The sequence below is a fragment of the Cygnus atratus genome, chromosome 5 (genome assembly GCF_013377495.2).
Source record: "Cygnus atratus isolate AKBS03 ecotype Queensland, Australia chromosome 5, CAtr_DNAZoo_HiC_assembly, whole genome shotgun sequence".
Lineage (NCBI taxonomy): Eukaryota > Metazoa > Chordata > Aves > Anseriformes > Anatidae > Cygnus > Cygnus atratus.
This window is the reverse complement of record NC_066366.1, coordinates 28,443,589-28,458,787: the sequence shown is the minus strand read 5'-3', so window position 1 is coordinate 28,458,787 and position 15,199 is coordinate 28,443,589. Positions and strand designations below refer to the sequence as shown.

Below are 15,199 nucleotides of genomic sequence, written 5' to 3'. Positions count from 1 at the left end.
GACAAGCAGGCTGAAGTTGAACTGGTGCCAGTGTCTGTAAGTCCATTGCACAGGGTGGCTGCTTGTGGCTGGAGGATATTTAAAATCTCCTGCACCTCTGCTAAGCTCTGAAGAGGTGGATTTAGATATATCTGTTGAAGTCACCCCTGAAAGTGTTCTAAATAGAACTAAGACCTAATTGGTGCTGAGAAATGATGGCCTGTTGCCATGTGTGACAGCCGTTCGTTTCATCACAGTGTGCCCATGCAACATTTCCTCACTTAATATTGACTTGTCCCAGTGGACTAAATATGGATTACTGGTTGGGTCTGTTTGGATGGCCGCTGTGTATGATTTATTTTGGTAGGTGAAACTTTGCTGCCTGCTGGAGACGTTCATCCAAAGGAACATGATATTGTTATGGGATGCCAACCCAAAGCATGCATTAATTCTTGGAGAACTGCTGCAGCAAACCTCTTCCAGAATGGCTCGGTTTCCTAGCTTCATGAACACAGTAGCTACTGTGCCCCAAACACAGGGGCTACTTTGTGCCCAGTGCTGTAAAGAAACCTTTCTGCATGCCTTCACCAGTCCGCCCAAGCCTGCCTGGCTTCATCTTTCATGCTTGGTGGGTTCAAAGGAGGTTGCCTATTGATTAAAGGTTAGGTACAGCTCAGTCTTCCAAGTCATTGCAATAAGTGAAGGCACATGCTCTCAGAAAGGAAAGAGATAGAGCATGGATGCTAGTCCAGGAAGAAGGTGAAAAGATAAAACTTCTTTTTCCTAATATTTAAGGCGGGACATGGTGTGTATGGCACAAATGATAGTATGGAGAGACACCCTATCCTTCCTCTCTCCTGAAAGCCTCTTAGCAAACAGTGACTAAACACTAGCATTTTGTGCACAGCCCCTCCTCCAGCAGAAGCCACCTGTCTCAACAGTAGAAACAGTCATCCATGAAATTGATTGATCCTTCAGAATAAATGTCATGGATATGCAGGAATATAGGAATCAGGCTTGTATGATGGGCTGATACTGCTTGGTAGGTGTTTTGTTGCTGATCATTACATTTGAAAGCTGGGAGCAATTTGCAGAGGTCTTTCATTTCCAGTGACATCTGTGTTTCACATTCTCTTGTTTGGTTCTCTAAAATCTAGTTAGCTACCTTTGTGATATGACTCATGTCACACGAAACTTTGTTTAGAATTTGATTACTGTGTATTGATGTCTGTATCTGAAGTGCATCCTGCTACAGCAGAAGGTTTATACCTAGAGGAATAGAAATATACCAAGGAAATGGCAAGTCCTGTGCAGCGCTTAGGAAGAAAACCAATGCTCAGACAAAATGGGTACTTTTATATATATTTATTTTGTAGAGATTTGTTCAAACATTTCTCTTCCTCCCACTCAACTGGTGTTCAACAAACTGTACACTAGCTAAGGACAGCACCCGTTGCAGATGTTGTTACTATTTTAGTATTGCTTAGATGTTCTAACAGATACACTGCTCTGCAGTTCTTTAAAATGGAAGATGCAAACCTAATGTAAGCATGATATGTAAATGTGTGATATGGCCATTTACTATCAATATGATGTGAAGCTAATGTTACTTTAAACTAAATGCAAAACAAAATGTATTACTCCTTTTTGTTGCAAGTGCATAGATTATATGTTATTATCATATCATGAGTCTCCAGGCTCTGCTTTCAAAAGGAGGCTAATTATTTCATCCTGCTACATGAGGAGTTGCACGTAATTTTGTCTGGACAGCTGAGTTACCTGAACCAAATAAAGCACAATTGCTTTGTTTTGAGAGAAATGCTGTGAACCTTGTTACGAGTTGATGCTAATGCTCTGGCTTTCTTTCTTTCCCAGGATGATCCTCTCACTAACCTAAACACAGCCTTTGATGTGGCTGAGAAATACCTGGATATCCCCAAGATGCTGGATGCCGAAGGTAAAGTAGAATGCAGGGAGTGTTAACTTGCTTTATCTCGACATTTCCCACTTCTTCTAGGTGGATTTGTATTGCGCAAGAATTCAGTAACATCTGAGTGCTCCCTCCATCATCACATACTAAGTGTGCAAGAAAAAAGTTACAATGGAATAATTAATCACGTTTTGCTTCCCTCTTCCTCCTGTGCCCCTCAGTTTTCTCAGTCTGATATGGAGATCTTAACCTGGGGTTGACTCACTAGGCAGAGTTGAGTAACACCTGGCTATGTCTACAGCTGACCAAAGTGTTCCCTTTCAAGACCCAGACTTAATGCTGAGATAACGTATGGTGTAGGACTGTGCTCCTTTTGCTCCAAATTTTTTTTCTGTGCTCTTTCTGACACTGCTGTTGACCTTCCTTTTGGGGATGCGATACCAGTATTATAAACTGCTTCTTCTTGACTACTTGGAAGTCTCGGGCATGAAGATCCCTCAGTGACGGGATCTTGAGACCAAAGCAGAAATCCATGTTTTTCAGAGATGCTTTTGCCACTGACGGTGACTGCTTCCCAGAGGCCACTGGGACAGCAAGGATTACTTCTCCAAGCCTTGTCAGAACCAGTTTGGCTATAGACCAGAGACTGTAACTCTGGAGTATAAACAACAGCCTAAAATAGTTCACTGGTTCAGGGGCTGAAGCCAGCTGGTTTCAATGGTGGAAGCTGTATTTCAGGCTTGGTTTTGACAGGAGAAGCAATTAAGGGCATTTTTTAAATAAAGGAGAGAGAGGAACCAAGGGGGAAAGTTGGAAATAGGACAATTGAACCCAGTTAACCTGTATTTGGGTAACTAGGAAGTTCATGTTCATATTCTTAGGCAGTGTTTCCCATTCCCAGGGATGAGTCTCAGTTTCCCTGCACTCACTATGTTGAGGTCACAAAAAATCATGAGGTTTCTGGAGTAGATGTGAATGCTTCCTGCCATTCTGTAGAAATAAAGCCACCCCCAAAGTAAGTGGATCTAGCTTCAGATCTCAGCATAGCTAACAATGATGAAGAGGGTCACTTAAAGAGCTTCTATTGCTTTTTCTTGATCAGTCTCCTCCCTTACAGACTGGGACTAATGTGCATTCCTCTACACCATTAATTCTGATCTCTGGAGGTGTTGAGTTTCTCTTGAAACTAATGAAAGGGTCTTTTGAAATTCAAATCATCATTGTGTTGAAATGGAGGACAGGGGCACAGAAAGGAAGGAAGAAAGGATCTTTTCTGAAGAACTGCATAGAAGAATTGCAGTATGGTACATCTATAAAAGCCATATCAACCTGTTGCTAGTTTGGATTGATTCTACCCATCACTCACATTAATGCTCTCAGGATGGGGAAGCGCTCTGATGTGAGACATGTTGACATATGGCTGCATTAGCCTGGCCAGACACTGGAAGCAATTTTATCATGAGGGAGGGGAACCAGAAAGGGTAATCTTGGCTTCTGAGAGAGATACATTTTCTAGACAAAGCTGGGAAGCTCTTCAGAGTTGCTATGACAAGTGTATACCCTACCAGGCCTCCTGGACAGTTGTGGTTCTCCCCTTCCTTTACTTTCCTCCCATCAGTTGGTTATGCTCTTAACGTGAGGTTTTTTTTGACAGACATTGTTGGAACTGCCCGTCCTGACGAGAAAGCCATCATGACCTATGTTTCTAGCTTCTACCACGCCTTCTCAGGAGCCCAGAAGGTATCACAGGATCCCAAGCTCCCTCCACAGAGCACACCTGGTGCCGTTGCTAATGTCCAAACCTTTTTTTCTTTCTCTCTCTCCTCTCTAGCTACGGGCATCTTTATTATGTTTTTGGTAGAGTTGGCTGTTGGTTCAAAGTGGTGCCCCAGACACAATACATGGGGCAAGGGAGCCAGGAGTCCTACTTCCCTATAGTTAGCGTTGCTGTTCCAGTGGCACTTATATATGCCGGTGCCTTGGCATGCTCATAAAGGCCAAGAAAGAGGGGAGCCTTCTCCATTTGCCTTCCAAACTGCTGCCCTGATGGCTGGGGACCTGCACTCCCTGTGTCTGGGAAATCTGAGCTACGATGCTTGGTTTCACAAAGATGGAGACCACAGATTGCTCTGCTCAGCTGCTCACTGCAGGCTGACCCCACTGGAAACAATGCAAAACAATGCTGATACTTATTCACTTTTTTTGTTTTCTTTAGAAAGATGGGGTAACAGAGCTGACTTAGTGGTTTTATGTTGGGTTCAATGAATACCCAAAGCCTTATCTTTTACCTTATATATGCTGCAGGTTGCCACACCTGTGCTTCAAGGTCCAAACCTGCTGCTTTCTTGAGTCATGCCACAAATTCAGTCCCAGTTCACCTGGGTCTTACAAAGCATGTCTAATGAGTACTTCTATGGTGATATATGAACAGAGCACTGTATCATGACTGAGATGCCTGGCTTTGTTCATTTGTTTCCTTTTAACCTTTCGTCACCCACCATGCTGAAAATCAGGCAGTCGAGTCCTCGCCGTGTTTGGCTTTGCCATTATCCTGTTGGTAACGGAGTCACTTAAGGAAAACGTTTTGTGGGTGAGACCTTGTAAACATCTCTGGCCAAAACCCAGCAGCATACTGGAGTGCCGTAGGAGCGTGCAGTGCTTGGTGAAGCAGAGCAGACAGCGCGTAGGAAGCGCGCTGCTTTGGAAGGCTCTGATCTCTGCAGCTCCTCAGTGTGCAGCAAGGCCTCGGGCACAGCCCTGAACACCTTCCGACAGTCCGTTTGTACCCTCCGACCACAGCTGGGAAGGTGCAGAGCCCGGATCCTCAGCTCAGGACCCTCCTGGATGCAGGGGGAGGGCGCAGGGGTGCCGCTTCGAGCCACAAGCCAACGCTGCTAGCCACCTTCTGATCCGACCTCCCAGCTCCGCATGGAAATCTGTTTGGCCTGTCCTGCTCTGCATGATGGGAAGTTTTCTCCCCCTCTCTCACGCCACCCATGACTGTTTTGTTTTATTCTATGTGCTGCTTCTTACTTTATCCTTTCAACCTCTTTTCCTTCTCTGCACAGATATTATAGGCACGCTAAGGCCGGATGAGAAGGCCATAATGACCTATGTTTCATGTTACTACCACGCCTTCTCAGGGGCGCAGAAGGTGAGACTTTACCGCTAACAACCCCCTCCCCACTCCCTGCCCTGCCCACTTGTCCTCTCCACCGAGGAAGGCTCCAGCCCCTCCGCCCGGCGCAGCGCCGAGGCTGAGCAGTCTCTGCTGCACCCCATCCACCCCATCCCTGCTGGAGAAGTGATTTAGATGTCCTTCCAAACAGCTGCTCCTTCTCTCCAGTTTTCATGTCCCAGCGGTGGAGAAAGCATTGATTAAGCTGGCATAGAAAGAGGAATGAGTGTCTGCTCTGACAGAGTCAACACCCTGTCAGTGACTTAGCGGTCATCATCCTGGCCAGGCGATGCATCTCCAGAAGTGCCGTAATCAGATCAGTCTGGCCCAGGACTTTGCATCCTGTCTCCCTTGAGCTGCCTGCCTTCTGTTCTCACTCAGCTTCTGCTAGGTCAGTCATCGCTTCCTAGATTGTATCATGTCAGCTGACTACACGGTGGTAGCCTCTTTTGGAGTACTTTTGTGCTCCAGCCATGAAGTTCATCCCTACCGGGCCTTGAGCTTTCCCACACACACTCACTTCTCCATTCCTTGCTTCTCTATAGTCATTCTCCTCCCAAACCACCTGTATGTTTTATTTCTCTTTCCTCTGCTTTGCCCATTTCTGTAGCTTCAGTCCTACTTCCTCTTTACCCCAGAGTCTCTTTGCCTGGCCCTGGGACATTTCTCCTCAGAGGAACCAGTCACTCACAGGCACGTTCTTTGGGCGAACTTCCTGCAAAATGGAAATTGCCCTGCAATCCTTTCAACAGAAGAAAAAGTTCCAGCCTTTCCCCCCATACCATAGCCTGTCTGGGCTGCAGCCTTTCCACGAAATCGTTGCAGATTTCAGACTATGAGCTTTGGAACAATAAAATCCAAAACTCAAGACTGGATTCTTCTCGTTATATACGGGAATTAAAATCTCCCTGTTTCCATAACTTCTTTCTCTCACCAGGCCTTTTCTGTTTGAGACCAAGTCCATGCGTTGCCCAGCTTGAGGGGTGACTTGACTCCAGAAAGGCTCCATCTCTTTTGTGCAAAACAGTGCTGATGGTTGCAGCATTGATATAGATACCGTGCTGATGCTGGCTCTCAGAGGGCAAAAACAGGCAATAGGTTCCAGGGAGCAGCTTTTTGGGTGAAGCTTTTTGTTCCCTGCTGTGTTTCGTATGAATGAGATGGTGCTATCTGCTTTCCAAGGAACTGGAAATATGTTCCACAGCAGTGCAGTAGATTTGCCCGCTTGGCATGATTTATGTAGTCAGGACTTGTCCACTGGGATCCTGCTTTATGAATAGTTCAAAACCCCTAACACCAGGCTGCAAGCTCCATCCAGCTGATACTTGCCTCTGACGACTGTAGTCTCAGAACTCACGCCAGCCCAGCGATAAGGCCTGTTGTTTGCCAGGTGCCCCTTAGGAATTGCTCCATGCTTAACCCGAAGAAAGGGCAAACCACGAATACAAGGAGGGTAGTAGCCTGCTGCAGAAGTGGCTGTGTCCTTCTCCAGTCCCCTCCTCTTCTCTCTGCGCCCATTCCACCCTTTGGAAACCTGCTCAGCAGGTCCCATGTTCTCATCAGCAATTGAGGTGGATGCTAGATCTGCTGGGATAACTGAAAACAACCTTCTGCTGCCTCAGGACCTGAACCAAGTAGCTGGGGCAAGAACTAGTGATGGAGCTTCTTTGTTAATAAAGCTTCAAACCGATGTGGTCTAACTGGCTTGTAGGGAAGATAAAAGATTTAATCATTAATTAAATTTTTAGTAGGCCTGATGGGCCAGCACCTCAGCGGAGAGCTGGCAGGAGGGGCCCAGTTCCTTTTTGGAGCTGCCCCAGCCATACATTAGGCAGCTGCTGAGTGACACAGATTCAAATCCCAGGGCAAGTGCAGAGTGATTGCTGAGTGCAAGCCCCAGCCCAAAGTGTCTTGTAACATATTGCTGCCTTGTGCATGGTTAGGTGACTTACTGTGATATCACTCCATTTTTCATTCAGATTTTTCATTACTGCCACCAGTCCTGAAGGGGAAGTCCCATGAGCCGCTTTCTGCTTCTTTCACTCTCTTATACTGAGCCTTTGAAGGTACAGGGTCCCCAGCCTGACGTGTGTGTAGATGGCTGCTTTTTCTTTATGCCATTTTGTTATATATATTTAAGTATATATGTAGGTATACTTGCTTTGGTTGGTTTGCTTGTTTTCTAACTGCTTCTGACTTTCACACTAAATGCATGATTGTTTACTACTGGTTGGCTTAATATTTTGTAAACCTTATTTCTGGGGTGAAAATTTCTAACTAACATTTTGCTATTTTATTAAAATATTGTGTTTGGCATACAGTATTCTAGGGTGGTCCTCTGAGGCCAGAGGGCAGCAACAGGCAGGCACCCTCCCTACGTAGCACGCTGGGGGAATGCCTTCCTTTGTCATCGCCCTCACCGAAGAGACCTGGATCCAAGAGCTAGAGACACAACTCCACTTCCATCCTAAGCAGTCCAAGTCAGGGTTGAGAATTAGAGAAAAGACAGTAGGCAGAGAAATTACTGCTACTTCTGCTATTCTTTGGCTAATCAGGTTTCCATTTTGAGCCCACCAAACAGGACATAGATATCTAACAGCACTGCAGTATCAAGCAGAATACCCTAGTCTCACCCTCCCTCCATGATCTTTGATGAGAGTAAGTAGTATAATGTGTTAGTGCCGTGCTGTACCAAAGCTGATCAGCTCACACAAGTCCTCAGAGAATCCAGCTATGTAGATTTCAGACCCCAGGATGGTGCATCTGGCTTATCAGGGCTGCTCCATGCCTTGTGGGCATCCTGGCTTGTTTGGACCCAGCCTGAGCATCCCAAGTGCATCATTGCCTTAAGCAGTATGGGGAAGACAAAATGGCTTTTTCCACTCCATTAATGAAGATGTAGGGGGAGCTGCCTTGGTCTCGTGTAAACACTTTCATGTGCAACTCTTCTTTTACCTGAAAGCGTTTCACTGAGGTGGTCATCTCTGCAGAACTGCTCACAAGTAGCAGTGCGGGGTGTATTTGTGGAGGTCACCTGAAAATGCTGGGATCCTTTTGTCCTACCGCGCTCAGAGGAAGTCAGTGTAACACGTTGCTCATGACATGAGTGGTCACAGTGGCCACAGAGCCTTTCCTGCTGCTGCTTACTTACACAGAGCAGGCACTTGCATAGAGCACCCTTACACGGAGCAGTCTGGAGTAGGCAAGAACCACGGAGCAGCAAGTACTGGTACAGGGGAGGAAGAAGATTGGCCTCTGCATGTCAACCGTTAAGATAACACAAATAATGCCGTAATTGCTGACATTCAGAGGGCTTTTGTGTTTGGACAGATGTTCAACACATATATACACACGCAGACCTGGGCAGCTGGAGGAAATCTATCGTCAGATAGATGTAAATATGCCTGTGCAAAATGGGGTCCTTCCTGCACAGCTGGCTGCTGCTGCAGTGAGCTCCAGGGGTAAAAAAGCAAAGAAGGAGAGTTAAGAGTGTGCAGGGAGCTCCTCTCCTGGGAAGACTGATACAAACATTTGGCACCGCCAGTTCCTGCAGCCAGTAGGCACATCATGGTAGGGCTCTGGCACTGGCTTTTCAACAGACCATTTGGTCTCGTGCCTATGAAGTTTTCTCTGGATATCAAAAAGCACTCCATTAAAGTAAAAACTTCTGTTAAAAACAGATCAAAGTACAAGTTTTCTTAAATGCAATCATCATTTACATTTTTTACTTTTTTTTTTTTTAAGTGAAATGACTTTTTCCTGTATGGTTCCATCTGATGTGTTTCTAATTAGTTAATATCTGTGCATCTGCTAGCTGGCCCACTTTAATGAAGGGACAGATCACTGAATATACATTTTTAGAGGTTCTTACAAATAACTAAGATCATCATGTCCCCCGAGACCTTCGCAATCCATATGTCACTGTACAGCCTGTGACTTTATTGCTGTTCTTGCTGCCTCACGTCAGCTGCAAAATTCAGAGGATTTTTCTCAAATGGCCTTGAATAAACAGATAATGAAAGGCCTTTTAAAAATAGAAAGAGGTTGAAACTTGCCAGCTATAAGCTTGGCAAAACTTCTTTTGTCATCAGTCCCACACAGAGTCTTAAGGCAGGGCACAGTGCTGATGACTGCTCTGTTGTAGCGCTGGCATGTGCCCTCCTCTTCATCTCCAGTTGGCCTCTGCGAGTGAGGAAGCGAGTGAGGAGAACTCCTCCACAGGGGTCCTACGGGGAGCTCCAGCACCTACCCCAGGCACCAGGGTGATAACTGTGCTGTGGTAAGAGGATGCTGAGCAATCTCTAGGCACCTATCACAGGGCCACGTCCTCCCAGGCTTTATGGCCTTGCACCTACCACCGTAATAATAAAGGGAGCTGTGCAGATCCATGGATACATGCTGTACAAGGACCAGCCTGCTGTATGTTTGCTGTGCCAAACACTTTCATGGCACTTCAGGGCAGACTGTTTGCTCTTGAGCTCATAGCTGGGATTTTTCTGAGCATTGTTCTGTTCCAACTTCATGTTTTAACATGTCCAGCTCCCTGCAGAGAGCCAGGTTTTGGTCCCATAATGGGAAAAAAAAAAAAAGGAAACTAAATAGTAACAACAGGCTCTTTTTTGTGAGATTTGCTTTGGGAGAGTAAGCAGAATGATTATCCAGAAAGGGGGAAAAATCCTCTTCTCAACTGGATCATGCAAACCTGAATACATGGTAGGTGTCATGCAGCAAGATGCTGGGAGATGTGGCCCTGTGATGGATGCCAGAAATACAGGGAGTGCTGGAAGACATCTGCTGGGCTGAAATTAAGCTCAAGGGTGTCTACTACTTTATCTTCAAAACAAGACTAGAAAATTTCCAAAGTCCAACATATGCATTCACCTGATCTAGTGAAAGGTATCCGTGCCCATGGCAATGGGGTTGGACTAGATAAGCTTTAAAGGTGCCTTCCAACCCAAGCCATTCTGTGATTCTGTGCAGATTAACTGTGTTTAGGTGGTGTGTTCCTTAGGTAAAAGCATGTAGAGAGGCTCATTGGTTTGACACCACTCAGTTCCTGGTGTTGGAGCTCTGAATGATGGCAAGGAGAGTGAAGCTGGTGACAGAAGCTCCCTGCCTTTGTAAAGTGGCATCAGGGGTCCTTCTGTAGGAAGCAAACAACAGGGCCCTCTTGTAGGAGCAGCTTCAGAAATGGCAGAGAAATGTGTTCATCCCACAACACACAGGACTGGGGTCAGCTGAACTCAGAATCCCTGAAAGAACATAGTCACCTGAGAAGGGAAAGAAAAATGTTACAGAAGGTCAGATGGAAAGCAAAGAGGTCAGGACAGATATTTTTGAAGCACAGTCAGGCTGCAAGAGCCAAGGTTAGGAGACTTTACCCACAGGTATGTAGCAAGAAGCTAAGCTGCAAGCTTTGGCTTATATTTTTTTCACACTTTTCCCCCTCTCCTGTTTTTCTTCTCTTTGGCAGGCGGAGACAGCAGCAAATCGTATCTGCAAGGTGCTGGCAGTCAACCAAGAGAATGAACAGCTCATGGAAGACTACGAAAAACTGGCCAGTGATGTAGGTGTCCATGGTGCTGTTGGTTTCTGGGTGGTGTTGTGTAGAAAGGAATTGCATTTATCCCTGATAGTTAATCCTAGGGAGTGCTATTGGCCCGTGTTTTCCTAGAAATTTATTTTCTTTTCCCTTCTAGATTGAGGAAAATGAAAGGTTGAATTATATCTTAAAGAAGAGAAAAATCTGCTTTAAAAAGGAATTTTCCCATGGAGCAGTTTTGAGTTTCTCAGTTTATCAGGAGCAGCCACAGAAATACTAAAAAATTAAAGTAAAAATCAAACTGTCTTGATTTGCTCAGGACTGTACAATGTCATAATATCTTTCATACATATTGCATGCCAATATACTGCAGAAGTCAGGAATTGGATCAGAGAGAATGGAAGTTAGAGATAACTGAGGAAAGAAATATGCCTTTGCTGATAGTTGGGAAGAATCTGTGTACAACACAAGCTGGAGGCTGCGTTGGTTAACTGAGAAGCCTGACAGATGTGAAACTCCAGAAGTGACCAAATGTGGACTGGAGTATGTTTATGGAAGATAAGTAGGGAAGGGAAGATGGGGAGAACAAAAGGTCAAACATCGCCAATGAGCCTGGTTTCAGCCTGTTTAAAAAGCATATGACACTACTTCACTCACGCTACAGACTGCCCATTGCATTAGCACCTTGCCAGCTCCCTCACATTGGCTTGTGAAGGAGGTCAATTCAAAGAGCAATGCTGACTTTTAAGAAGCTAGAGAGAAAAAAGCATGGCTTTTCTCCTGGAACTGGAGGCAACAGCTTGTTTTCTCCTGTCAGATTCTTCTGGAGCTAATATGGCTGACAGCATCCATTAGTTGTGCAGCAGTCCAGCAAAATTCTAGGGTTCATTTAGTGCAGTCTGAGGATGTAGTTTGCTCCTTATTATGTGAAATATATGACTTAAGCATGCTGTACTAGCAGTGCTGCAACAAGCAGTACTACACAGTGTGGTAGGGAATGGGCTGCTCATAAGAAAAAAAATCATACTCCCAAAAAGCTAGCAAGGTTTTCCTTACCAGCCCTGCTGTTGGCAGAACCTTTCTGACAGCAAGCGTAAAAGTAAGTGGTCCCTAATGAGATCAGACCAACAGCTGTAGTTTTAACACAATTTCAATTCAAGGCTTCTTGTTGTTCTTTTCAGCTGCTGGAGTGGATCCGTCGCACCATCCCCTGGCTGGAGAACCGGGCACCAGAGAACACCATGCAAGCCATGCAGCAGAAACTGGAGGACTTCCGGGACTACCGCCGCTTGCACAAGCCCCCCAAAGTCCAAGAGAAGTGCCAACTTGAGATCAATTTCAACACCTTGCAGACCAAGCTACGGCTCAGCAACAGGCCAGCCTTCATGCCTTCAGAAGGGAAAATGGTCTCGGTGAGTGGGGGCAATTGAGCATATATATTCTCCAGCTGTGTCCAAAAAAATGGAACTGGGCCGAGCAATGCCATCCTCTGGAGTGAGCTGTTCTGTGGCAGAAACCCTACAGAATGTAGTTCAGTGAGTCCTTAATAAGAGAGGAACAAGGAATCACTGCTCCTCTGTACCTAAACCAGACTCTGAGGCTTTTCACAAGTTGCATGTCTTTATGAGGAGATGTCTGGGTGTCTCTCATTCTTTCTAATTCAGAAATAATTGGATCTTGTTATATTTTCATGTGGGGAAGTGTACAGAGAGGGTTTCGTGTGCAGACTGATATATCTTGACACTGCTAGGCCTGCTTATCTTAAGTCTGGCACTTTGTCTTCCTGACCTGTCTGCACAACCTTCTGAGATTAAAAGCACACACACCCACTCTCTCCAACCAATTTGAGCCATGTAGCCCTCTGGGATTAATGCTGAAGTACATCTTCTCCCCCATCTTCTGACCTCCCTTTTCTTCCCGTGCTCCTGTCTCTAGGATATAAACAATGCCTGGGGTGGCCTAGAGCAGGCTGAGAAGGGCTATGAGGAGTGGTTGTTGAATGAGATCCGGAGGCTAGAGAGGCTGGATCACCTGGCAGAGAAGTTCCGGCAGAAGGCATCTATTCACGAGTCCTGGACAGATGGTAAATGCCAACCTATGTGCTTCCTATTGCTGTCAGTTATGTAGAGGGGAAAAGATGGGTATTACGTGGGTTCTCTATGAGATTTTCTTCTCCAGAGTGCTAGGCTCATTTCTTACTTTATTAGAAAAAAAAATCACAAAAATCACCTCTGTTCTGCACTGGCATTCCCTAACCGTGCCAAAGGGAGATTTTTGGACTGAACAGAGCTACAGAGCAGAGCAAAGGTTACTGTAAAGTAAATACCACAGTTGGCATTTACAGGAACAGCATAGTGAGATGAGTCCAGTATAAACTGTGACTGCAACAGCTTGAGCTGCACTGCCTGCCCATGTCTGTTGCTAATGGCAAACTCACTCGTTTGAAAGTGAGAATCATGCATCTCTAGGCAAGCATGCATGAGGGCAGGCCTCGGGCAGGGTGTCTGGAGTGGCGCAGGTGCCCCAGCAAAGGCCCCAGGGTTGTCTGGGTGCCCGGGAGCTGGCTTCGGGGGCATTGGGTCCTGTCCTTCATTCTCTTGTCCTTTGGCTCCCTCGTCAGGTAAGGAAGCAATGCTGCAGCAGAAGGATTATGAAACCGCTACCCTCTCGGAGATCAAGGCCCTGCTGAAGAAACACGAGGCCTTTGAGAGCGACCTGGCTGCGCACCAGGACCGCGTGGAACAGATTGCTGCTATTGCACAAGAGCTCAAGTACGGCACCGCAACGCACATCCGATCCCTGGGGCCAGGGAGACTTGATCGGCTTTGCCCTCTGCCCTCTGGAGAGCCATGAATCCATCCCCATACAAAAATGCTGGGAAGTCCTAGTGTTTCCAAACAGTATCTAGGATACTGTTCTCCAGTATCTAGACATACCAGAAAAGCAGGCCAGAAAATGGTTGAGTCGTCGGTGCCGATGAGGGGGAGGCAGAATTACATTCTCAAGCCAAGTTTCCATCCTCTTCCAGCTTGTTATACTGCCATGAACCCTTTCCTAAAGAGCCTGACCTGCCTCTGGCCCCTGTTAGGTTGCAGCGTTGTAACACTGTCCTACTTTTCCAGGAACAGAAGGAAACAGCGAGGATAGCAGGCACTCCAGAGACTCCCAGTTTGCTCTGTTTTATCAAAAAAAGGCCTTACTGCTGAGGAAAAAAGTCTGCTGATTGTTTCAGCCCATGGTGGTCTCTATTGCCACTGCAAGCACTTTGCCCCAGGAATAATGCACTGCATGCACTCCAGTTGGGACTTGCACCAGGGACTCTTTACAGCAGCTCATTTTCCTCTGGGCTTCCCCCGGCTTAGAAACCTTCACCCCCACTCCTTTTCCTGGATTGAGGCGTGACACAGGTTACTAGGTGAAACAGGGTCCCATCAGAGTGTGAGGTTGATTGCCAGGGAGAGCTTGCTTCTGTAGCACGGAGAGAGATTTTGAAGCCCTGCATGTTCCTTGGCAAAAACAGTCTGAACAATTTGGCTTTGACTTTGTTTCCCATTGTTAAAAATATTTATATATCACACTAGCCTATTTCAAGTTAGACAGTATCTGGGCTAGATCATCTCTCTTGGGCTGAATGACTGTTTTTCCCTAAAAAATCAGGATTATTGGATCAAGATCGTTACCTCCTTTACCAGCAAAGATTTACAGAAGTGCTCACTTGACCACTGGAGGATTGACCTTGGAACAGGAGGAGGGTTCAAGGCAATCCTCCATGTCAGTAAGATTAAAACTGAGGCTGGTTAGTCAGCAAGCATTAGCTGACCTGCCACTTCCAAAGCAAATGCTACATGCCAGACGAAACGGCTGCGGCTCTAATAGCGACAGGGAAAACTGGGCCCTAAGCTGGGGGACAGCTGATTTCTTCCAAAGTGTGAGAACAGAAGGCTCTGCCATCCTTCCAAAAGCCATCTGCCATCTTGGCAAAGGTGCTGTGCCCAGAAAAAAAGATGGCTGAGTTCTTCCCTCATCCAGAGATACACTGCCAGGGAGATTGAGAGGATGTGAAGGAAGCCCCTGTGGCTGCCCATGCACAGGCACACTTCACTCCCCAGCACCAGTGGTCCAGCCTGGGTGCGTTACAAGCAAGGCTTTCAGAAGCAGTTCTTTCAGCTGCAGTGCTGGCTGTGCAGCAAAGTAGATCAAGGAACTGATCTGGATTAAAAACCCAGCAAAGAAAAAGTTATTTTTAGCCGAAGGCAGTTTCATGACTAGTTTTCCACAAGACTCCACCAACAGTTGAGCCCACACACCTCAGGAGGGGCAATACAATGGTGGGAAGAAATGAAGTAGGAGGAAACTGTTTAAACCTGCATTACTGCATAAGAGAAATGCTCATCAGATTGCCCAGGGTCATTCAGTAGCTCAGCAAGTTATTCCACCTTCTCTTTTATGGGTGACACTTCCCAGTTTGGCTGGTCTCTCTCTGCCTGCAAGCTTCTCCCTCTTTGATCATGTGCAGAACCAAGAGCACAAATAATACAAGACCACAGCCCTCAGCCTACCCCCATGTTCT

The 15,199-nt window shown here is 46.2% G+C and overlaps 1 protein-coding gene across 9 annotated transcripts in view; it reads left to right on the top strand.

Annotated features, from left to right (window-relative positions):
* The window catches only part of ACTN1 (actinin alpha 1), an 87,396-nt gene that overhangs the window by 58,357 nt on the left and 13,840 nt on the right, over positions 1–15,199 (top strand). For all 9 annotated transcript variants that reach the window (XR_007708435.1, XM_035539414.2, XM_050711365.1 and 6 more), the window contains exons 7-12: positions 1,855–1,936; positions 3,564–3,649; positions 10,561–10,653; positions 11,811–12,041; positions 12,565–12,712; positions 13,250–13,400. Coding sequence is in view for 8 of the 9 variants with exons in the window: in XM_035539414.2 (XP_035395307.1) it covers positions 1,855–1,936; positions 3,564–3,649; positions 10,561–10,653; positions 11,811–12,041; positions 12,565–12,712; positions 13,250–13,400 (791 nt within the window). In the remaining variant the exon portion in view is untranslated. The remainder of the gene's footprint in view (positions 1–1,854; positions 1,937–3,563; positions 3,650–10,560; positions 10,654–11,810; positions 12,042–12,564; positions 12,713–13,249; positions 13,401–15,199) is intronic.